The sequence below is a fragment of the Aotus nancymaae genome, unplaced genomic scaffold (genome assembly GCF_030222135.1).
Source record: "Aotus nancymaae isolate 86718 unplaced genomic scaffold, 86718_ANA_hifiasm-v0.15.2.pri h1tg000016l, whole genome shotgun sequence".
Classification (NCBI taxonomy): Eukaryota; Metazoa; Chordata; class Mammalia; order Primates; family Aotidae; genus Aotus; species Aotus nancymaae.
The window spans coordinates 73,794,597-73,818,959 of NW_026988428.1; the positions used below are offsets into that span (position 1 = coordinate 73,794,597).

General features: G+C 46.3%; 2 protein-coding genes and 1 long non-coding RNA gene across 4 annotated transcripts in view; 1 reads left to right on the plus strand and 2 right to left on the minus strand.

Annotated features, from left to right (window-relative positions):
• LOC110567689 (uncharacterized) overlaps positions 1-24,363 on the plus strand; it is a 162,432-nt gene that overhangs the window by 33,995 nt on the left and 104,074 nt on the right. The window lies entirely within an intron of this gene.
• On the minus strand, positions 992-8,915 carry LOC135275431 (putative speedy protein-like protein 3). The gene is made up of 5 exons (XM_064377662.1): positions 8,846-8,915; positions 5,026-5,084; positions 3,703-3,788; positions 1,172-1,340; positions 992-1,051 (listed from the first exon to the last, which is right to left on the minus strand). The coding sequence occupies exons 1-5, from the start codon at positions 8,913-8,915 to the stop codon at positions 992-994; spliced, it is 444 nt and encodes a 147-aa protein (XP_064233732.1).
• On the minus strand, positions 11,532-18,023 carry LOC135275225 (low-density lipoprotein receptor-related protein 6-like). The gene is made up of 3 exons (XM_064376665.1): positions 17,800-18,023; positions 17,019-17,308; positions 11,532-11,684 (listed from the first exon to the last, which is right to left on the minus strand). The coding sequence occupies exons 1-3, from the start codon at positions 17,834-17,836 to the stop codon at positions 11,532-11,534; spliced, it is 480 nt and encodes a 159-aa protein (XP_064232735.1). The 5' UTR covers positions 17,837-18,023.

Below are 24,363 nucleotides of genomic sequence, written 5' to 3' on the forward strand. Positions count from 1 at the left end.
TGATCTGCACAAATGGCTCCTCTCCTCCTTCCTGGTGTCTGTCTGCCATTAGCATTGGAATAAACTTTGTGCTTAAAATCCACATCTCCCCTGGGCCCGGTGTTCTGGAAGTGAGAGAGAGGATGTCAGGCTTCAAGGAGGCAGTTCTCTAGGAAGGTAATTCACATCCCACATCTATTGTAACTAGAGTTCAGAGCAATTGAGCAATCCAGTTTCCTCTCCTGCTCTTCATTCTCTAGCCTGCTTCTGAATCATTGTGTTCAATTGTGATAGGCACACTTTGGTGACCCTGACTCCAAAACTCACTTAATATACCCAAGGCCATCCCCAGTGATCTGCTTCCTAGCCAGGACTTTGCGTAGGTCTGCCCAGGGAGTAGAGCACCCTCAGACAATGTGGCTTTACACTTCATCACATGTGGGGCCTTTCATGTCACTTAAGATCTAAACTGGTAACCATGCTAGATACGTTTCTAATGTGACAACATCACAAACCACGTGTCGCAGAGCCTAATCCATAATCCTACTTCCTAATGTTTATGTCTCATGCTGAGTCCTCAACATGGTTAGATGCACAAGATGTAAACCAAATCTTCATTGAATCCTCAACCCAAATAGGTAATCCAAGGGTGTCAATCCTAATGAACCTCCCCGACCTCAGTATTTCTGATGAATTTTGAGACAGGGTCTCGCTGTGTTGACCAGGCTGGAGTACAGTGGCAGGATCAGGACTCCCTACAACCCCAGTGTCCCAGGCTCCAGTAATCCTCTCTCCTCAGCCTCCCGAGTAGTTGGGAATAGAGATGCCTCCTACATCGCCCAGCTAATTTGTGAATTTTTGTGGAGAGTGGATCTCACCAAGTTGCCCAGGCTTGAAGCCGGATCAAGCAATTGGGTTCCTAAATAGACACAATATTCTGCCTTGACTCCTGAGGACACAGGCATACCTTCCCTCAGGCCGATGACCTCAGGCCTCCACGGTCCCTGGAGCTCTAGGAAAGGAGGGCACGATTTCGTGCCCACACCCAGTGCTCTGGGTCATAAGCCTGGATCTGCAAAAACAAACACCCCTTGAGAAGCAGGGACTCCCCAGGATACCCCTCCATCCCCTCATCCAGCCTCCAATCACCTGATTCCTCCCCACCTCCTCCACCTCCCCACACCCCACCCACCTCCTCCAGCTCCTCCAGGGAAACCCAAGCCCTGCAGCGCATAGAACGGAAGAATTGAAACCGAAGCTTCTGGAATAAGAGTCGCTGGGAGCGGTTCTTCCCATACAGGAAGTAGAAGATGGCTTGTTTGGGGCCCTCATCGTCCTCCTCCATGTCATTGGCCAGGTAGCTGGGGGCAGAAATCATGCTGCTGCTCAGGTGCAGCACCAGGAGAGACCTCCGGCTGAGGTCAGCTTCCCAGAGAGGAAGGTGGGGGACCCTCCTCAGCTCAGGACTGGCACCCACCCTGCAGAGAACCATGCCTTTTTCAGGAGGGCCCTGCTGGACAGATGCCTGCTCAAGGGTGCCCCTCACACCTTCGGGATGGAGACAAAAAGCAAACTGGTCGCTGAGAGTGGAGGCTTAGGCCTGGAAACCCAGCGCTCTGGGAGGCTGAAGTGGGTGGATGACTTGAGGCCAGGAGTTTGAGACCAACCTGTTTAACATGGTGAAACCCCATCTCTACTAAAAATATGAAAATCCCCTAGTGTGGTGGCACACAGCTTAGTCCTAGCTACTCCAGAGGCTGAGGCACAAGAATTACATGAACCCAGGAGACTGAGGTTGTAGTGAGCCGAGATAGGTCCGCTGCATTCTAGCCTGGGAGACAGAGCAAGACTCTGTCTCAAAATAAAAAAACAAATAGGATGGGCATGGTGGCTCATGCCTGTAATCCTAGCAATTTGGGAGGCTGAGGCAGGTGGATCACCAGTTCAGGTGATTGAGACCGTCCTGGTTAACACAGCGAAACACCGTCTGTACTAAAAATAGAAAACATTAGCCGGACCTGGTGGCATGGGCTTGTAGTCCCAGCTACTGAGAAAGCTGAGGCAAGAGAATCGCTTGAACCCGAGAGGCAGAGGTTGCAGTAAGCCGAGTTGGTGCCATTGCACTCCAGCCTGGTTGACAGAGCAAGGCTCCATCTCAAAAAAAAAAAAGTTAAAAATATAAATAAAATTGAATAAATATGTAAGTAATTGTCCAGGTGTGATGGCACAGCCCTATAGTCTAAGCTAATCAGGAGGCTGAGGTGGGAGGATGACTTGAGCCCAAGAGATGGAGGCTGTAGTGAGCTATGATCTCACCACTGCACTCCAGCTTAGGGGACAGAGCAAGTCTTTGTCACAAAAAAAATAAAAGAAATAGAATACATTGATATTTTTCCAAGATCCTGCCTTCTGTAGGCATCTAGTCTAATGGGACTGGGAGAAATCAGGATGTCACTGGCATGCTATGGGCATGCAGAGGTGGGAAGATGAGGGAAGGCATCACAGAGGCTGTGGGGTGAACTGGCATCAAGGAATGGGTGCTTCCCTTCAGAACCACATGTGTGCAGGACCCCAGACAGAAAACACAGATGCAAAGTTGAGTGGTGGGCATTTGGAAGGAGCGGTGGAACCAAGCCAGGAGACACCAGGATGGCGAGCCGGTTTGGCTGCAGAGAGATTGTAGAGAGGGTGGAATTGGCACTGTGGACCTGGCCTTGATTTCAAAAGACATCAGCTAAGGAAGCTGTTCAAGTGGGCAGTGAGGGGTCAGACCTGTGCTTTGGAGAGATGTTCAGGCTGCACTAGGAAGCCCCCTGGCTTGGGGAGAGGCTCCAGGAGGCCCCAGCAGGGAGCATTTGGCAGTGGATTGGAGTGAAGTGGGGGGTCCTGAACTGTGGCCTCTGTCATGGGAACCCAGAGGAGGACGATGAACCATTGCATTTGGAGTTGATGTGGGAAGGAGAGAGACAGAAGAACCAGAAGTGGCTGTTGCTGGGGGAAGCGTCGTGTCTGCTCCTTTTCCTCTCACCTTAGGAGGGGTGGATGGTTCCTTTGGTTTTATTCTTTTATTTTTAAACTGGCGTTTGAGTTTGGTTTTGTTTTGAGAAAACATCTTGCTTTTTCACTGAGGGTGGAGTTCAGTGGCTTAATTAATCGTAGCATACTGCAACCTCTGCCTCCTTGGTTCAAGTGGTTCTCTTGCCTCAGCCTCCTAAGTAGCTGGGATTACAGGTTTACACCACCAGGTACAGCTAATTTTTTTTTTTTTTTTTTGAGACATAGTCTTGCTCTGTCACCCAGGCTGGAGTGCAATGGCATTATCTTGGCTCATTGCAACCTTTGCCCCTCAGGTTCAAGCGATTCTCCTGCCTTAGCCTCCTGAGTAGCTGGGATTACAGGCACATGCCACCACATTTGGTGAATTTTTGTATTTTTAGTATAAGCGAGGTTTCACCATGTTGGCCAGGCTGGTCTTGAACTCCTGACTTCAGGTGATCTGCCTGCCTTGGCCTCCCAAAGTGCTAGAATTACAGGCGTGAGCTACCGCACCTGGCCTGAGTTTGTTTTTAGGAAGAACATCTAAGAACGCCATTGTATAATCCTATCTTGTTTATACACAGAGTAAAGAGGACAAATAAAGAATAAATGAGAGGTTGGAATCTGACTTGCCCTGCTGTCCCAGGGTGTTGGATATTGACAGATAGGAGGAAGCAAAGCACTCACAGAGCCAGGAAGAAATGAATGCGTTGGTACTGCCAGGAGGAGAGGCGCGCACGGCCAAAATACGCTATGACCATGGCCAGCAGGTACTGATGGAGAGAAAGGAACACATAGAAGGAGAGGTCACATCTTGGAAGAGGAAGATTGTGCAGATGGGTGAATGGGGGCAGGGGAGGGGTTGCCCATCAGAGAAGGGACCTCAGCGTTGGGGTGACTGTGCTCATTGGGAAATAGTGAGGTGGAGAGTTATTAGAAGGTCAGATGCAAATCTGAAAAGCTGGAGGAAGGGATGTCAGTGAAGTTCCCAGGAAGCTGAGCTCTGATGGGACCTTTGCAGGGAGTGTGTCTAGGTTTGCTGGTGTCAGGAGGGTCTTGTGTGTGCTAGACAGAGAACTGTCCCAAAGAGCAGAGAGTAGAGGGGCCGGGAGCTTCAGGGCTGTGGCCAGACTGTGGCCCAGGGCTCAGATCCCTAAGGACCGCCAGGAGAGGCAGGAGCCACTCACTCACTCTGCAAGAAACCAGCAGAGTCCTGAGGGAGATGCTGACAAATCATAAAAAGACCAAGAATAGCTGGGAGTGGAGGCTCAAGCCTGTGACCCCAGTACTGTGAGAGGCCAAGACAGGAGGATCAAATGAGCCCAAATTCGAGAACAACCTGAGCAACATAGCGAGACCCTCTTTCTCCAAAAATTACAAAAATTAGTCAAGCATGGTGGCATGTGCCTGTAGTTCTAGCTACTCAGGAGGCTGAGGCAGGAGAATTGCTTGAACCCAGGAATTAGAGGCCACTGTACTTTATCCTAGGGAGCAGAGCTAGACTCTGTCTCAAAAAAAAAAAAAAAAAAAAAAAAACACAAAACACAAAAAAAACACCTGGGTTGGTGCCAAGACTCAAGACCGTGGGAGCTGGCTGGGCACAGTGGCTCATGACTATAGTAACAGCACTTTGGGAGGCCAAGACAGGTGGATCACCTGCGGTCAGGTGTTCAAGACCAGCGTGGCCAACATGGCAAAACCCTGCCTCTACAAAAAACACAAAAATTAGCCAAGCATGGTGGTGCATGCCTGCAATCCCAGGTACTTGGGAGGCTGAGGCAGGAGAATCGCTTGAACCCTGGAGGGGGAGGCTGCATGGAGCCGAGATTGGGACACTGCCCTCCAGCCTGGACAACAGAGCAAAACTCTGTCTCAGAATAAAATAAGACTGTGGAGCGTCAGGTGGGAGCTGGTGGAGGAGAGGGGAGGGGAACTGTGGGTGTGGAAGCTGTGCCCTCCCCCAGGCTGTGTGTTGGAACAGGAACACAGTTTTGTGGGGAACGACCTTACCTTGTCAGATGCCCTCAGATCTTTGTCCCAGGCCAGGAATCTTTTCACGACAGGATCCTCTGTGATTAGAGAGCAGATGTTAGCATGAGAAACGGAAAGGAGTTTTCATGGGAGAAACAGGGCAGCCAGGAGAACTGCGCCTCCCTGGGGAAAGTCTCAGGATGGTGGCTGCGGGTGAGGTGGATGGAAGAGGAGAGAATGACTTTCACTGGGCAAGGGAGAGAGGCTCCTGCTCTGAGACTGCCCTGAGAAGAGGCTGAAGGAGGCCCTGGGTGTGAGAATCTACTGGATGGAGAGCTGAGAAGAAGTCAGGATGCCCTCCCCGCAGACACGCAGGGACCACTGCAGAGTCATAAAGTGATTCCCTTCATTTTCTCATGAGACAGTCACATCAGGGTGTGACCATGGCCTTGGTATCCCCCTCTAGGCATGGAGATAGTTAGGTTCAGAATAGTCAGCAAGAGACATTACGTTTCTGAGGGCACAAATGGAAATGCTTTCTTTGTTTTTTGATTTTGTTTTTCTTTATTTTTTTATTTCTTTATTTCATATGGCGTCTCGCTCTGTCACTAAGGATGGAGTTCAGTGGTGTTATATTGGCTCACTGCAACCCCCACCTCCAGGGTTCAAGCGATTCTCCTGTCTCAGCCTCCTGGATAGCTGGGATTACAGGTATGTGCCACCACACCAGGCTGAGTTTTGTATTTTTAGGAGACACGAGGTTTGGCTATGTTGGTCAGGCTGAACTCCTGACCTCCTCAAACTCCTGACCTCAATAGATCCACCTGCCTTGGCCTCCCAAAATGCTGGCATGACAGACATGAACTACTGTGCCTGGACTTGTTTTCCTTCATTGACAGGGTTTTGCTCTGTCACCCAGGCTGGAGTGCAGTGTTGCAGTCATAGCTCACTGCAGCCTCAAAGCCCTGAGTTCAAGCGGTCATCTTGCCTCAGCCTTTCAACCTCCTGGGATCTCAGGCATGAGCCATGCACCTGGCCTGAAACCAAGCTTTCTTATCCCAATTGCAGACCTTGATCAAGTCTAGCTGAATTGCCTATGGCCTCCTAAGTCCCTCATGAGTGATCACCTCTGAGTCCTCCCACATGGAGCGCTCACCCACTGGGGAAGCATATATTTCCCATGGGAAAAGTATGGTTATGGGAAGTTTCCTCTTTTTTAAAAGAACAGGATTGGAGGTGCTCTCTGGGGTGTCCTACCAAGCAGCCTGTTGAAAGCCTCATGGTGTTCAGGGAGCACGGGTGACAGTCGCCTGAGTTTCATCTTGAGCCCCTGAAGCGTCTCCAGCACCCAGGTCTCCTCAGGCTCAGGGGTGCGCTCCTCTGGCTCCTCCTTGGGCTCCTCCTCAGATTTGTCCGACCACTCCCTCTTCCTTTTACGGCAGAGGAGCCAAGGCGAACTGGGACCTTCCCAAGGAGATGAGTAAAGAAAGCAGGCCACCGTGTAATGCTTCTGCAATTGATCACCTCAGACCCTGACCCAAAACCCCAAAGCACTCTCCATCCTCCCCAGCCCTGCAGACTGTTGGCTTTTCCCTTGCTGAACCCCATGTGCCTCTCCTCCTCCTCCCCATTCTTCCATCTGTCTGTCCTCAGAACACTTCCTCATTTCCTTCTCTGGTCCCTGGCTCTCTGAGCCCCACCTTTTTTTTTTTGAGACTGTCTTGCTTTGCCACCCAGGCTGGATTCCTGATTGTTGTAGTGCAATCTCAGCTCACTGCAATATCTGTCTCCTGGGTTCCAGTGATTCTCTTGCCTCAACCTCCCAAGTAACTGGGATTACAGGTGCCCACCATAACACTCGGCTCATTTTTGTACTTTTAGTAGAGACAGGGTTTTACCATGTGGGCCAGGCTGGTCTCATACTCCTGGCCTCAAGTGATCCTCCTGCCTTGGTCTCCCAAAGTCCTGGGGGGACAGGTGTGAGCCACTGCACCTGGCCCTAGTCCCGCCTTTCTTCCCCCACACACTCCCTCAGATGTTCCTTCCTGACTTCTGGGTCTTTCTTTCTTTCTCTCTTTCTTCCTTTTTTTTTTTGAGACAGGGTCTCACTCTCTCAACCAGACTGGAGTGCAGTGACTCTATCTGAGCTCACCGTAACCTCTGCTTCCCAGGCTCAAGAATTCTCCTGCCTAATCCTTCCAAGTAGCTGGGATTACAGGCATGCACCACTACTGCCTGGGTAATTTTTGTTATTTTAGTAGAGACAGGGTTTCACCATTTTGGCAGGCTCGATCCAACTGCCATGACCTCCCAAATTGCTGGGATTCCAGGCATAAACCACCGTGCCTGGCCCCCTCTCTTCTTCTTGGTCACTCCTCTCCCATCTCTCCTTCCTCCAGTCCCCTCGCCTGATTGTCCTGGCACTTCATTGTCCACCACCTCCGGGAGGAGTACCCTGAGGTGCTAGGCTGGGAGGCTCCTCTCCTCAACCTGGGGCTGAGGTTGACAGCTGGCCATGATCTCTCCCAGACTCTGTTCCCTCCCATGAATCCTGGTCCCTGTTCTGTCCAAAGCCTTCATCCAGACTGTACTAGGACCCAGAGGAGTGCGTTCTCTAGTCTCAAGGCTGGGGAGAAGTCGGGCATGGAGAACAGCTCTGAGAAGATGCTGTTGTCCACCTGAGCTCCCAAGCACCCACGGAGTTCGGTGCTTCCGATGAGGAAGGTTTGAATTGCAGATGTCTTTGGTCATTCCAACCTGGCCAACAGTTTGAAGAAAAACATAGAAGTGAGGCACGGTGGCTCACACCTATCATCCCAGCACTTTGGGAAGCCGAGGCGGGCAGATCATGAGTTAAGGAGTTGGAGACCATGCTGGCTAACACGGTGAAACCTCATCTCTCCTAAAAATGCAAAAAATTAGCCAGGTGTGGTGGTGCTGGCCTGTAATCTCAGCCATTTGAGAGGCTGAGGCAGGAGAATCGCTTCCACCTGGGAGGCAGAGGTTGCACTGAGCCAAGACTGTGGCATTGCACTCCAGCCTGGGCAATAGGGCAGGCTCCTTCTCAAATGAATAAATAAATAAATGAGAAAAGTCAGCAAGGGACATTAAGTTTCAGACAGGACAGCTAAACCGCTTTTTTTGTTTTTTTGATTTTGTTTTTCTTTCTTTTATTGTTATTTATTTTTTGGAGACAGACTCTCACTCTGCCGCTCAGGATGGAATGCAGTGGCTCCATCTCGGCTCACTTGCAAGCTCTGCCTCCTGGGTTCAAGCCATTCTCTTGTCTCAGCCTCCTGAGTAGCTGGGATCATAGGAATACACCACCATGCCCATCTAATTTTGTATTTTCAGTAGAGATGGGGTTTCACCATGGTAGTCAGGCTGGTCTCGAACTCCTGACCTCAGATAATCTACCCACCTTGGCCTCCCAAAGTGCTGGAATTACAGGTGTGAGCTTCTGCACCTGGCCTTGGTTTTTCTTCTGAGACGGGGTTTTGCTCTGTCACCCAGGCTGGAGTGCAGTGGTGCAGTCATAGCTCACTGCAGCCTCAAAGTCCTGAGTTCAAGTGATGTTCTTGCCTCAGCCTCCCAATGTGCTGGGATCTCAGGCATGAGCCACCACGCCTGGCCTGAAAGCAAGCTTTCTTGTCCCTATCACTGACCTTTATCAAGTCTAATCTAATTGTCTCTGGCCTCCCAAGTGTCCCTCAGGAGGGATGCTTTGGATCCTCTGAGTCCTCGCACATGGAGAGCTCACCCACTGGGGTGCATTTCCCATTGGGAAAGCATGGTTATGTGAAGTTAACTCTTTTTTAAGAGAACAGGATTGGAGGTGCTTTCTGGGGTGTCCTCCTACCAAGCAGCGTGTTGAAGCCCTCGTAGTTCTCAGGGAGCATGGGTGATACTCGCCGGCGCTTCAGTTTCATCTTGAGGCTAGACACGGTGTCCACAACCCAGGTCTCCTCAGGCTCAGGGGCGCGCTCCTTCTCTGTCCCCTCCTCCAGCTCCTCCTCAGATTCGTCTGACCAGTCCCTCTTCTTTTGCCAACAAAAGAAATTAGGTGGGCTGGAATCTACCCAAGGAGATGAGTAAAGAAAGCAGGCCACCATGTAATGCTTCTGCAATGGATCATCTTAGATCCCGACCCAAAACCCTAAACCACTCTCCATCCTCCCCAGACCCGCAGACTGTTGGCTTCTGTAAGCCATTTTTCCATCCTTCTCCCTTGCTGAACCCCATGTGCCTCTCCTTCTCCTCCCCATCCTTCCATCTTTCTGTCCTCAGAATGCCTCATTTCCTTCCATAGTCCCTGGATCTCTGCCTCCTTTTTTTTTTTCTGAGACAAAGTCTTTCTCTGTCGCCCAGGCTGGAGTGAGGTGTTGCCATCTTGGCTTGCTGCAAACTCCATTTCCCAGGTTCTAGTGATTCTCCTGCCTCAGCTACGCAGGTATCTGGGATTACAGGTGCCGACCACAATTCCCAGCTCATTTTTGTATTTTTTGTAGAGACAGGAATTTACCATGCTGGCCAGGCTGGTGTCAAACTCAGCCTTGTGTGATCCACCCACCTTGGCCTCCCAAAGCACTGGGATTACAGGTGTGAGCCACTGTGCCTGGTCTGAGTCCCTTCTTTCTTCCCCCACACCCTCCTCAAGTGTTCCTTTCTGATGACTGGGTTCTTCCTTCTTCTTTTTTTTTTTCTTTTCCCACACAGGGTCTCACTCCCTCACCCAGACTGGAGTGCAGTCGCAGGATCTCGGCTCACTGCAACCTCCACCTTTGAGGCCCAAGCGCTTCTCCTGCCTCAGCCCCCTGAGTAGCTGGGATTACAGGTGTGCACCAGTATTACCAGGATCATGTTTGTATTTTTAGTAGAGATAGGGTTCCACCATGTTGGCCATGCTGGATTCAAACTCCTGACCACAGGTGATCCACCCACGTAAGCCTCCCAAAGTGCTGGGATTACAGGTGTGAGCCACTGCACCCAACCCCCTTCCTTCTTCATAGTCAATCCTCTCCCATCTCTTCTTCCTCCAGTCCCTTCACCTGATGGTCCTGGCACTTCATCATCCACCACCTCCAGGAGGGAGTACCCCAAGGTGCTAGGCTGGGGCCTCCTCAGCTCAACCTGGGGCTGCAGTTGACATCCAGCCATGATCTCTCCCAAACTCTGTTCCGTTCCACGGAAACTACTCCCTGTTCTGTCCAAAGCCTTCTTCCAGACTCGACTAGGACCCAGAAGAGTGCATTCTGTATTTTCAAGGCTGGGGAGCAGTTGGGAGCCAAGAACAGCTCTGAGAAGATGCTGTCGTTCACCTGAGCTCCCGAGCGCCAACAAAGTTCAGTCCAATCAGGAAGACTGGAATCTCTCATGTCACTGGTTATTCCAACCTGGCAGCCAGTTTGAAGAAAAACATAGGGGGTGGGCATGGTGGCTCATGCCTGTATTCCCAGCACTTTGGGAAGCCAAGGTGAGCATGAGATCAGGAGTTCAAGGCCATCCTGGCTACCACAGTGAAACCTCGTCTCTACTAAAAACAAAAAATTAGCCAGCATGGTGTGATCCTGGTCTGTAATCCCAGCTACTCAGGAAGCTGAGGCAGGATAATCGCTTACATCCAGGAGGCAGAGGTTGTAGTGTACCAAGATCACAGCATTGCGGTCCAGCCTGGGTGATAGGGCAAGAGTGTGTCTCTAAAAAGCAAATAAAGTCAGCAAGAGACATTAAGTTTCAGAGGGTACAGCTGAAACTGCTTTCTGTGTTTTTTTATTTTGTTTTTATTTTATTTTTGTTTATTTTTATTTTTAGGAGTCGGAGTCTCACTTTATCGCCCAGGCTGGAATGCAGTGGCTCCATCTCGGCTCACTTGCAACCTCTGTCTCCCTGCTTCAAGTGATTCTCCTGCCTCAACCTACTGAGTAGCTGAGATTACAGGTCTGGGCCACCACACCTGTCTAATTTTTTATGTTGAGTAGAGACAGGGTTTCACCATGTTAGTCAGGCTGGTCTCCAACTCCTGACCTCAGGTGATCTACCACCTTGGCCTCCCAAACTGCTGGGATTACAGGCATGAGCTACCGTGCCTGGCCTTTGTTGTTCTTCTGAGACAGGGTTTTGCTCTGTCACCCAGGCTGGAGTGCAGTGGTGCAGTCATAGCTCACTGCAGCCTCAAAGTCCTGAATTCAAGTGATGTTCTTGCCTCAGCCTCCCAATGTGCTGGGATCTCAGGCATGAGCCACCACGCCTGGCCTGAAAGCAAGCTTTCTTATCCCTATCACTGACCTTTATCAAGTCTAGTCTAATTGTCTCTGGCCTCCCAAGTGTCCCTCAGGAGGGATGCTTTGGATCCTCTGAGTCCTCGCACATGGAGAGCTCACCCACTGGGGTGCATTTCCCATTGGGAAAGCATGGTTATGTGAAGTTAACTCTTTTTTAAGAGAACAGGATTGGAGGTGCTTTCTGGGGCGTCCTCCTACCAAGCAGCGTGTTGAAGGCCATGTAGTGCTCAGGGAGCACGGGTGATACTCGCCAGCGCTTCAGTTTCATCTTGAGGCTAGACACGGTGTCCACAACCCAGGTCTCCTCAGGCTCAGGGGCACGCTCCTTCTCTGTCTCCTCCTTGGGCGTCTCCTCAGATTGGTCCGACCACTCCCTCTTCCTGTTCCAGCAAAGGAACTTACTTGGGGTGCTGGGATCTAGCCAAGGGGCTGAGTAGGGAAAGCAGGCCACCATGTAATGCTTCTGCAACTGATCACCTTAGACCCCGACCCAAAACCCCAAACCACTCTCCATCATCCCCAGCCCCGCAGACTGTTGGCTTTTCCCTTGCTGAACCCCATGTGCCTCTCCTCCTCCCCATTCTTCCATCTCTCCCCAGAACGCTTCCTCATTTTCTTCCCTGGTCCCTGGCTGAGTCCCTCTTTTTTTTTTTTTTTTTTTTTTTAAGACAAAAGCTTGCTTTGTCACCCAAGCTGGAGTGTAGTGGTGCCATCTCAGCTCACTGCAACCTCCATCTCCTGGGTTCCAGTGCTTCTCCTGCCTCAGCCTCCCAAGTAGCTGGGCTTACAGGTGCCCACCATAACACCTAGATCATTTTTGTACTTTTTATAGAGACGGGGTTTCAATATGTTGGCCAGGCTGTCTCAAACTCCTGTTTTTAAGTGATCCACCTACCTCAGCCTCCCAGCATGCTGGGATTACAGGTGTGAGCCACTGCACCCGGCCTGAATCCCTTTCTTCCCACACACCCTCCTCAGGAGCTTCTTCCTGACTTGTGGGGCCTTCTTTTTTTTGAAACAGGATCTCAGTCTTTCACTCAAACTGGAGTGCATTGGCGTGATCTTGGCTCACTGCAACCTCAGCCTCCCAGGCTCAAGCGATTCTCATACCTAAGCCTCCCAAGTAGCTGGGATTACAGGCACACACTACTACCACCCAGCTAATGTTTGTATTTTAGTAGAGACAAGGTTTCACCATATTGGCCAGGCTTATCTCTGACTCCTGACCTCAGGTGATCCACCCACCTCATCTTCCCATAATGTTGGTATTACAGGTGTGAGCCACTGCGCCCGGCCCCCTTCCTTCTTCTTAGTCGATGCCCTCCCATCTCTTCTTCCCCCAGTCCCCTCACCTGATGGTCCCGGCACTTCATCGTCTATCACCTCCAGGAGGGAGTACCCCGAGGTGCTAGTCTGGGGGCTCCTCTCCTCAAGCTGGGGCTGCGGTTGACACCCAGCCATAACGTCTCCCAAACTCTGTTCCCTCCCACGGAAGCTGGTGCCTCTTCTGTCCAAAGCCTTCTTCCACACTCTATTAGTACCAGTAAAAGTACGTTATCTCTTCTCAAGGCTGGGGAGAAGTTGGGAGTGGAGAACAGCTCTGAGAAACTGCTGTTGTGGACCTGGGTTTCTGAGCGCCCACGGAGTGCTGTCCAATCAGGACAGTTGGAATCTCTGATGTCATCGGTCATGCCCAACTGCCAGCCGGTTTAAAGGAAAGCACATGTAACTGCCAGACTGGTCTCTTGTCCTGGAGATCCAGGGTCAATAGTGTCTGGATCTCCTGGGGTCAATGGTGTCTCCTGCCACTGTCCCAACCTCAGACCATTGTCCAAAAGCATCTTCATGGTCTCCGCATCCCTCTCTTCCCTGTCCCAGCTCACGCCTGTAATCCCAGCACTCTGGGAGACTGAGGCAGGTGGATCATGAGACCATACAGGCCAAGAAGATGAAACCTTATCTCTACTAAAAATACAAAAATTAGCTGGGCATGGTGGCGTGCGCCTGTAGTCACAGCTACTTGGGTGGCTGTGGCAGGAGAATCACTTGAACCTGGGAGACGGAGGTGGCAGTGACCTGAGATCCTGCCACCACTGCACTCCAGTCTGGTGACAGAGTGAGACTCTGTCTCAAAAGCAAACAAACAAAAAAACAAGGTTGTGTTAAAGATGCAGAGGACCTTTGTGACCTGACCAAGGATAAAGAAGTTGAGCAGCCTTCCGCCAGGCAGCACCAGCCTGAAATCCCAGCACTTGGAGGCCGAGGTGGGTGGATCCGTGTCTCTAGTAAAAGTACAAAAATTAGCTTGGTGTGGTGGTGGGAGCCTGTAATCCCAGCTACTCGGGAGACTGAGGGAGGACAATCACTAGAATCTGGGAAGTAGAAGTTGCAGTGGGCTGAGATTGTGCCACCATTGCACTTTTTTTGTTGTTGTTGGTTTGTTTTGAGATGAAGTCTTGCTCTTTTACCCAGGCTGGAGTACAGTGGCACAGTGGCATGATCTCCGCTCACTGCAACCTCCCCATCCCCGGTTCAAGCGATTCTCCTGCCTCAGCCTCCTAAGTAGCTGGGATTACAGGCACGCACTACCACCACCCAGCTAATGTTTGTATTTTAGTAGAGACAAGGTTTCACCATATTGGCCAGGCTTATCTCTGACTCCTGACCTCAGGTGATCCACCCACCTCATCTTCCCATAATGTTGGTATTACAGGTGTGAGCCACTGCGCCCGGCCCCCTTCCTTCTTCTTAGTCGATCCCCTCCCATCTCTTCTTCCCCCAGTCCCCTCACCTGATGGTCCCGGCACTTCATCATCTATCACCTCCAGGAGGGAGTACCCCGAGGTGCTAGTCTGGGGGCTCCTCTCCTCAAGCTGGGGCTGCGGTTGACACCCAGCCATAACGTCTCCCAAACTCTGTTCCCTCCCACGGAAGCTGGTGCCTCTTCTGTCCAAAGCCTTCTTCCACACTCTATTAGTACCAGTAAAAGTACGTTATCTCTTCTCAAGGCTGGGGAGAAGTTGGGAGTGGAGAACAGCTCTGAGAAACTGCTGTTGTGGACCTGGGTTTCTGAGCGCCCACGGAGTGCTGTCCAATCAGGACAGTTGGAATCTCTGATGTCATCGGTCATGCCCAACTGCCAGCCGGTTTAAAGGAAAGCACATGTAACTGCCAGACTGGTCTCTTGTCCTGGAGATCCAGGGTCAATAGTGTCTGGATCTCCTGGGGTCAATGGTGTCCTGGGGTCAATGGTGTCTCCTGCCACTGTCCCAACCTCAGACCATTGTCCAAAAGCATCTTCATGGTCTCCGCATCCCTCTCTTCCCTGTCCCAGCTCACGCCTGTAATCCCAGCACTCTGGGAGACTGAGGCAGGTGGATCATGAGACCATACAGGCCAAGATGATGAAACCCTATCTCTACTAAAAATACAAAAATTAGCTGGGCATGGTGGCGTGCGCCTGTAGTCACAGCTACTTGGGTGGCTGTGGCAGGAGAATCACTTGAACCTGGGAGACGGAGGTGGCAGTGACCTGAGACCCTGCCACCACTGCACTCCAGTCTGGTGACAGAGTGAGACTCTGTCTCAAAAGCAAACAAACAAAAAAACAAGGTTGTGTTAAAGATGCAGAGGACCTTTGTGACCTGACCAAGGATAAAGAAGTTGAGCAGCCTTCCACCAGGCAGCACCAGCCTGAAATCCCAGCACTTGGAGGCCGAGGTGGGTGGATCACCTGAGGTCAGGAATTTGAGACCACCCTGGCAACAGGGTGAAACCGTGTCTCTAGTAAAAGTACAAAAATTAGCTTGGTGTGGTGGTGGGAGCCTGTAATCCCAGCTACTCGGGAGGCTGAGGGAGGACAATCACTAGAACCTGGGAAGTAGAAGTTGCAGTGGGCTGAGATTGTGCCACCATTGCACTCCAGCCTTTGGCAGCAAGAGCAAAACTCCATCTCAAAAAAGAAAAAAAAGTTTGGCAACCTCCTCAGACTCCCACCAAAACCCAGATTCCCGCCAACACCCAGATGTCTGTGGTGACCAGTTGCCTCCTCACCTCAGCTCTCTTCTTGTTCCCCTTTCCCCAATATCAAAGGAAGCTTGAGATTTATGCCTTTTTTTAAAGTTTATTTTTATTTTTTTCTGGCTCTGTCACTCAGGCTAGAGTACAGTGGTGTGATCAAAGGTCACTGCAACTTCTGCCTCTCATAGTCAAGTGATCCTCCTGCCTAAGCCTCCCGAGTAGCTGGGACCACAGGTGCATGCCCCCATGCGCAGCTGAGTTTTGTTTTGTTTTGTTTTTGGTAGAGGCAGGGTTTCCCCATGTTGCCAAGGCTGGCCTCAGACTAATGGGCTCACATGATCCTCCCAGTTTGGCCTCCCAAAATGCTGGGATTACAGGCCTCCACACCTGGCCTCTATGTTCATGCCGTTTTTTTTTTGTTTTTGTTGTTGTTGTTGTTGGTTTGTTTTGAGATGAAGTCTTGCTCTTTTACCCAGGCTGGAGTACAGTGGCACAGTGGCATGATCTCCGCTCACTGCAACCTCCCCATCCCCGGTTCAAGCGATTCTCCTGCCTCAGCCTCCTAAGTAGCTGGGATTACAAGTATGCGCCACCACGCCTGGCTAATTTTTGTATTTTTAGTACAGACTGGTTTCCCCATGTTGGCCAGGCTGGTCTCAAACTCCTGACCTCAGGTGATCCTCCTGCCTCAGCCTACCAAAGTGCTGCGATCACAGGCATGAGCCACCACACCTGGTCACCCCCCTATTTTCAAGATGAGGGAATTTAGAAGATTACCTCATGCAAACCAAGATTGATTTCATTTATTCACTTAGACTCCAATACCCCACGTTTTTGCATATTACAAAAAAGTTTACACAAGTTATCTGAAACAAGCCCTAAACAATCTGGAAGAAGAAAAGATTGTTCTTCAGATTTATAGGTCTAGAGCTTCCTCTCTTTGACCATCCTGGTATTCTTTTCAGTAACTATTCTAGGAAGAAGAAGAAAAAGAATAACCCATTATAGACCTTTTCCACCTCAGTCAGGCCCTAAAACTTTGTTTAAAGTAAATCAAGACTTTTTGTTTAAAGTAAATCGATAGCCATTTTATGTGAATAACACATTTTCTTACTCAGCTAATTGCAGAAAATGTCATTCATCATTTTCAAACGGAAGAAAGTAGAGGAAGACTACGGCTTGCAGTTTAACAAACTCTGGCAAAGTATCTTGTATTAAAAAGCATCTAATAAAATACTGAATGGGCCTTTCCCTTCACTTAAAAACTTCAGGGTTTTGGCCTGGGCATGGTGGCTCATGCCTGTAATCCCAGCACTTTGGGAGGCCAAGGTAGGTGGATTACAAGGTCAGGAGTTTGAGACAAGCCTGGCCAGTACGGTGAAACTCTGTCTCAACTAAAAATACAAAAATTAGCTGGGCGTGGGGGCACGTGCCTGCTAGTCCCAGCTACTCAGGGAGCTGAGGCAGGAGAATCACTTGAACCTGGGAGGCAGAGGTTGCAGTGTGCTGATATCATGCCGCTGCACTCCAGCCTGGGCAACAGAGCAAGACGCTGTCTCAAAAAAAATAAAATAAACAAACAAAACACACACAGAAAACAAAACCTTAAAGGTTTTTGGTGAACTCTGACTGTCAAGCAATGAGGGAAGTAGGTCATGGCATGAAGATTCAGAAATTCTAGAAGTTCTCCCTTTTAGTTCCTAGATTTAATATTAAAATTCTTTTGCTAACCTTGAGTGATATATCAGTCCAGTAAATTCGGTTGTCTGTCACATCAAAATCCAAAGCAGAAGCTTCCTTGACACCAGTGAGTGGAATAGCCACATTATTATTGTTTGTTTCCAAAGAAATTCGTCTGATATCTGCTCTCCGTGAAAACAAAAGGAAAGCCTCTGGGACAATGCAGGTCTTCATGTCACTGATGAGTTCAAAGCCAATAGGGCAAGCACAGCGAAGGCCCTGAGGTCTGTAGAGGCAGAGATGGCTACATCCCCCATTTTCCTCTGCGCAGGGGTTGGAACCTAAAAGATTAATTATAAAAGGGCATAGAAGGACACACACATTGACACATTCAACATATTTTCACTTTTAAGTTACTGAGCATACAGTTCACAAATGCCTATGATTATGTCTGCTCCCAATCTCGAATTTCAATTCTAATGTCACAAACAAGCAATATACAGATTAACAGGGAGTAAAAGCATGGTGAAATATTTTCCTTTTATATCCATAGTAAGCTTTAAAATAAGGTACATTATTCATACAATTGGACTGAATTCTTTTGATGAAGGTATGCATGTGCCTGTGCATGTGGATTGAGCCCTTCAATTCAAACTGGGTAACCAGAGTAGTAAATCAACATTTAAAAGGTCCCTTCTCAGTTTAAAGGGAAAAAAAAAAAGGAGGGGGGGTTTCTAAATTGCCACAAAACATCAATAATTTACACTGCTGACTATCTCCATCTTTTTCCATTCCTGGTTTCCATTACTAAGAAAGCTTTGGACTTACTTACCAATCACTCGATGAACATTTGTGGCCTTTAGGCCCATGAGGTCAGGCAGCTGATCTATGATAACTTCCCTCTCTGCACTTCGTTTATGTACTCTTTCAATGCTGCGCCTCTGCCAGTCAGTCCAGTAAACGTAGTCACCCAACAAAGTAAATCCAAATATGTGAGGAATTTTGTCTTCCACTAATACTCGTCTCCCAGTGCCATCAGTATTTATAACCTTCAGGTTTAAATTCAAAAGAGAAGAGGATGAAGTATGTATTTATTCTTCACGTAAAAATGACAAATCCAACTACCTGTTGTATAAAAATCCAAGAGTTATCCTGGTATTCCTATTTCAATGCTTTCTCAAAATTACAACATGATGATTTCATAAGAATGATTTCAAATATTCCATATGAGCCTCTATTTGACCACTTCCCAACCACCCCCCCAAATTTCATATTTCTCTTCCTTCCAAAAATTCTGGCACCTTTAGATTATGCAACTCTTCTATTAAATGACTGTGGCAAAATTAAAAATACGGTATCATCACCTTAAGTTTGCACGTTTTCAAACTATAATAGTATCTTCACATACATTATTTTATCATATATTTTGTTTTATAACATATTTTATTTTATCCTGAGAGCTTTGCCTATGGAAACTGAGACTTATATAAGGAAACACAGCTTATAAACAGAGTTAATGTCTTTTTCAGGACTCTTTTCACTTAGCATGCTTTTTATTTTGCTGTTGTCAGTAACAGCAAAAAACAGATAAAAGGGATCTTAATAAATCTCTCACTCCTGAGATTACAATCACAAAAGTATGTGGATTATATGACACCCTCTCTGCATCTAACGAGGATGTACCTTCTCTTTCCAACTACCTAATATTGATAGTTAGACATTATTAAATTCACTCTGGCATTCATACTGCATTCACAGTGCATTCACCACGCACTATTCAGTGTTGACTTACTTGGAATACCTTTACTGGCATAATATAACGAATATTTGCATATAAGATTATATCTGATACCTTTTGGGGATGGGTAGGAGCAGATATTGTTCACATGTACATGTTTTTAGTATGAAATAACATTTCTAAAGGTTAATTTGCCTAGCACACAGGCAGAAATGGTCTCAGGTGGGAATTTGAACACTGGGACTTTGCAAGGCTTGCTCCATATTTCAGAACAGAAGAAGGTCTTCTCAGTTTCTATTGCAGCATTTCCAGCTGAATCTCCAGGAACATGTACTGCTACCTAATTTAAAATGTCGTATACTCAAGAGTGAACCTACGTTCTCCTAAAGGGGGCAGTTCAATCATCCTATCCAACACAGAGTGATACACATTCTGTATTACACAACACTAAAATATTACTTTCTTACAAGTTTGTGGTATGTTAAAATATGCCTGATTTGGTTTTATTCTTAGTTTTAGTTCTATCCTATTTTGCATTATCTTACATTTAATAAATTACACAAATTTTGCTGATCCCTACATTCAAATATTGGCCTTCCTATTAAAATTTGCTGATGTAAAAGTATAAACTAGATGCCCAAAATTAAACTTTTAAAGAATAACACTAACATTTCTACTTCAAAACGATTACAGAATCAACTAAGAAAATCTTTTCTCTTTCAGCTATATCACTCTACAACATTTTTATTTTGATAAATAAATAGCTTAAACAAAAGATGGATTAAGTATGAATTAGAAAAATGGGGCTGGATATGGTGGCTCATGCCTATAATTCCAGCACTTTGGAAGGCCAAGGTAGGAGAATTACTTGAGCCCAGGAGTTCAAGACCAGACTGCACAAAATGGCAAGGCCCTGTCTCTACAGAAAATACAGAAAAATTAGGCACCATTGGATGAGCCTGTAGTCCTAGCTAGTCGGGAGGCGAAGGCAGGTAGATTGTTTGAGTCTGGAAGTTTGAGGCTACAGTGAGCTATGTGATCAAGTCACTGCACTCCAGCCTAGGTAACTCCAGCACAGGCAAACAATTTTCAAAAAGAAAGAAAAAGAAGAATGAAATTAAAAATCACTGTGAGAAAAATAAATGCCACAATTCCAAGACCTTTTTAGCTCACATAAGTCTGCATCTTCTATTTGGCAGTTTCCCTTCATTATTCTGTTCTCTAAAAATCTCTCATGATCATCAAATATACTGTGGCACAAATAGATTTGTATTTCAAATACAAGGTTTATCACTCAGTGGGTACCGTTAAGCAAGTTCTCACAAATAAAATAGGGACAGAGCCACAGCCACTGCTGAATTCATTAAGGATCAAATAAAATGATGCTAAATATACAGCACAGTATTAGATATATAATAGGTGCACTATCTGGTAAACACTTGTTTCTGCCTTTTCATATCATTTTATTAAAATGCTTTAGTTCCTAAATGTAAACAGCTAAATGATCGTATTTAATTATTTAATGTAGTGCTTCAAAATAAAAATATATAAATATAAAAGAATACATGGAAATAAAAGACCAAACTACTACTCACTGTTAAACTGCAGGTAAAAACCAAGAGACATTTATATAGCCTGAAATTATGAGAAACTACACAGCTACAGGCTCCTGTTTCTTACTCCCATTTTCATTGTTTACTTTTGCCAGTTAGATATAAAGTAACTAAAACGCCAACAAAAAAGAGCAAATATTTGACAGTTTCATAGGAGTACACTTTTGCTGCCCTACCAGACCCCTAATCCATGTCCCCGCAAATCAAACATTGGTAAAGACATCTAGTAAATGCAAACCACCATGATAGACATGATGAACACTGAAAGGTTTAGAACTGAGCCTCTTCCAGCTAAGGTATTACCATCTAATTGGGGAGGTAAATGATATTTACATTAAAATCACACACAAATATCCTCTCTGGTCTGTAAGTAATCAGGAAAAACTTGAGGAAATAGTAGGAGTTGAAATTAATCTTGAAGAATTAGAATTTTGACAAACAGCAAGAGAAAAAGATTTTCCAGAATAAAAGAAATGATACGAGTTAAGGGATAGCAAAGCCAAGGATGCATATAATGTGTTTGACTTTGAAAGAAATGCCTTGACTGAGGCAGAAGGAACACAAGGAGAACTCAACGGATACAGCATCAAGCAGATACCACCCTATGTCAGGTATTAAATTCCAGGATAAGGAGAATTACAGAAAATAAGAAGCTTCTAAAAGTACTTTAAGAAGACTGACACGATAAACATGTATTTCAGAAACATTTCATTTACCTCTGTCACTCTGTTTAGGTTGTGTTAAACATAAATATTTTAAATGTAGAATTATGAAATAAATATAGAATTATGGTTAGCAAAATATTTTCAATTTCTTTGAGATGGCAAGAGATGTCCAAAATCCCTTATCTGGAAGTCAGCATCAGTTGTATTCCTGAATTCAGACTGTGGTTTGTGTTTTTGTATTTTAAGAAAGGTTAACACAATGCACATAGTACACCACCTCTACTTGAGTCCAGGGCAGCACCTTATTGCCAAACACGTTAATATTTCTGCAATAAACGATGGCCAGGCATGGTGCCTCATGTATGTAATCTCAGCACTTTGGGAGGCTGAGGCGGGCAGATTACCTGAGGTTAGGAGTTTGAGACCAGCCTGACAAATATGGTGAAACCCCATCTCTACTATAAGACAAAAATTAGCCGGGCATGGTGGCTAACGCCTGTAATTCCAGCAGCTACTCGGGAGGCTGAAGCAAGAGAATCCCTTGAACCCGGGAGGCAGTGGTTGCAGTGAGCCAAGATCGTGCCACTGCACTCCAGCCTGGGCAAGAAGAGCAAAACTCTGTCTCAGGAAAAAAATAAATTAATTAAAAAAATAAAAGTATGCCTGCAGTGTGGGATAATGACTACAAATAGTCTCACACTGGTTCAGGTCAGGATTTCCACCCAATGAATTAACAAAAGCAGCATTTGGTTTTCAGAGCTCCTTGGATTTCAGGATTACAGATAAAGGATTATAGAGCAGAAATGCTTTGCTCATCTTCTCTTCAGTCCCTTGACAAAACTGGAGTTTGGATCAGTGTTAATGCTGCTCTAGATACAAGCAAGGGTCTCAGGAAGAAGCAAGCAAAGGAAACACTGAAAAGAAAAAGGTCTTCAAAAACATTTGCTGAAACGAAAACAAATGAAAACTGCGATGAAAGTATAAGAAGGTCAATAAAGGTATTAACAATGAAGGTATTACGAATGGCATAGTGGGCCAGGCGTGGTGGCTTATACCTGTAATCCCAGCACTTTGGGAGGCCAAGGTGGGGAGATCACCTGAGGTCAGGAGTTCAAGACCAGCCTGGCCAACATGGTGAAACATCATCTCCACTAAAACTACAAAAATTAGCCGGGAGTGGTGGCACGTACTTGTAGTCCCAGCTACTCGGGAGGCTGAGGCAGGAGAATCGCTTGAACCCTGGAAGGCAGAGGTTGCAGTGAGCCGAGACAGCACCACTGTATACCAGCCTGGACAACAGAATGAGACTCCATCTCATAAAACAAACAAACAACAACAAAAAAGAATGGCACAGTGGCGAGGAACTCCAAATAGTTCCTGAGAAGCCACAACTAATGATGTGGTTACCTGTACCCAATTGGGCACTAGTCCTTTCTAACCATTCCTTGTTCTCTCACTGTAAAAGCAAAAACTAAAAGGCCTTTTTTTTGATAATGAAATAAACGCAAAGGCAAGATCTATCAATTCATGTCTATTTCAAATTAAGCAATGTAATTAAGATTTATTAAAGATTTTTTTTTTAAACCTTATTTTGTAAGCATACTGTTTCCTTTAATTCCCGATCTCCTTTTTCTCATCTGTGGAAGTTTTTACAATAGGTTTGGATCTAAAACAGTGCTGTCCAGGAGAAAAACAACACAAGCCACAAATGTATGCCATATATGTCCATTTAAGACTTTCTAGTAGTCATACTAAAAAATACAAAACATGCCAGGCGCGGTGGTTCACAACCACCTAGTCAGGAGGTTGAGGCAGGAGTATCACTTGAACCTGGGAGGTGGAGGTTGCAGCAACCTGACACTGCACCACTGCACTCCAGTCTGGGTAAAAGAGTGAGACTCCATCTCAAAAACAGTACAGAACAGTAGACAGAATTTTAATATACTTTATTTAATCTAATACATCCAAAATTCTTTTATCTCAACATGCAATCAATATTAACAATTTTATTAATGGCATCTATGGTGTTTTTTTTTAAATACAATAGGTCTTCTTAGTATGTGTTTTACAATTAAAGCACATCCCAATTCAACCTAGGCACATTTTAAGTTCTGCAGAGCCACACGTAGCTAGTGGCTATATACTGCACTGTGCTGCATTAGAGTCTTCAGAGTGGTGACTATATACAGCCTATAATAAAATTAATTGGCTCCTTTTTTAGTTTAGATCACTGTCCGCTACCTGTCACTTTCATGCTTACCGCAGATTCATCAGGCTCAGTAAAGCTTCAAACAAATGTCTTTCATTTGGTCTTCCTTTCCTCCTAGCTATATACTACTTAATTCTAATATGAAGTTAAAATTACTTCACACACACACAAAAAACACAGTCTGTGATGAAAAAAATACAAACTACTTTTTTCTTCTTGTCACATTTGCAAGTATACATATATGACACTAGCCGAGAGGTTAAGAGGAGCGACAAAGACCTGATTCTTTCATTTCTTTTAGGCTCTTTCAAAAAGGAAGCATTAAGACCATAGGTATATTATTAGAGAACCCACTTCTGCCATCTCCTTAGCCCTCCCACTTAAGATGGGCTGCATTCTACATCAAACATGTACTAACAATGGTTAAAACTGGGTAGTTCAAGGTCGTCTTTACTCTGCTTTCCATACTCTGACATTTTCCATAATTCTTAAAAATGAAGAGAAAAAGCTAAGGAGCAAGTCTAAGGACACGTGAATAATGATGATGATGACAATTGCTATTATTAATAAATGCTGTTATCATTTTTGTTGTTAATATGATATAGAAAGGACTTATAAGGATCCTCTGAAGAGATTAAGGGATAACCAGGTTAAACAAAATCTGAAAGTGAGACTTTGCATCTAAACACACAGATAATATACTTTTCTTCGCACAAAGTCCAATGACTACTTTCTGAAATGTTTCCTTCAATTACTTTTGTAGAGGAGGTGACACTATTAGAAAACAGGCTTCTCCGCTAAATATTTCTCATGTACCAGCCAAACAATCTTCTTCTATTGGGCACAAATACCATAGTGAAACAAGAATATGTTGCTCTGTCTTAAGAAATCACTATGCCATTTCTCATATTCCTGTAAAAGTTTTAGACAGGTTACTAGGTCTATAAATACAGCTTTAAGCACCTTATGTTTAAAATAACACAAATCCGGACAAAAGCTTGTTTGTATATTCTGAACCCAGGACAAATGAACCATTTAGGCAATTCCAAAAGATTACACTTACGTTTTAAAAACTGCACCAATGTTAATTAAATCTGGCAACTCTTAAAGGTGTGCTTCACTGTGTTACCTCAGAGTGGGTTTAATTAGTTAAACCAAAATTAGGCTTCTG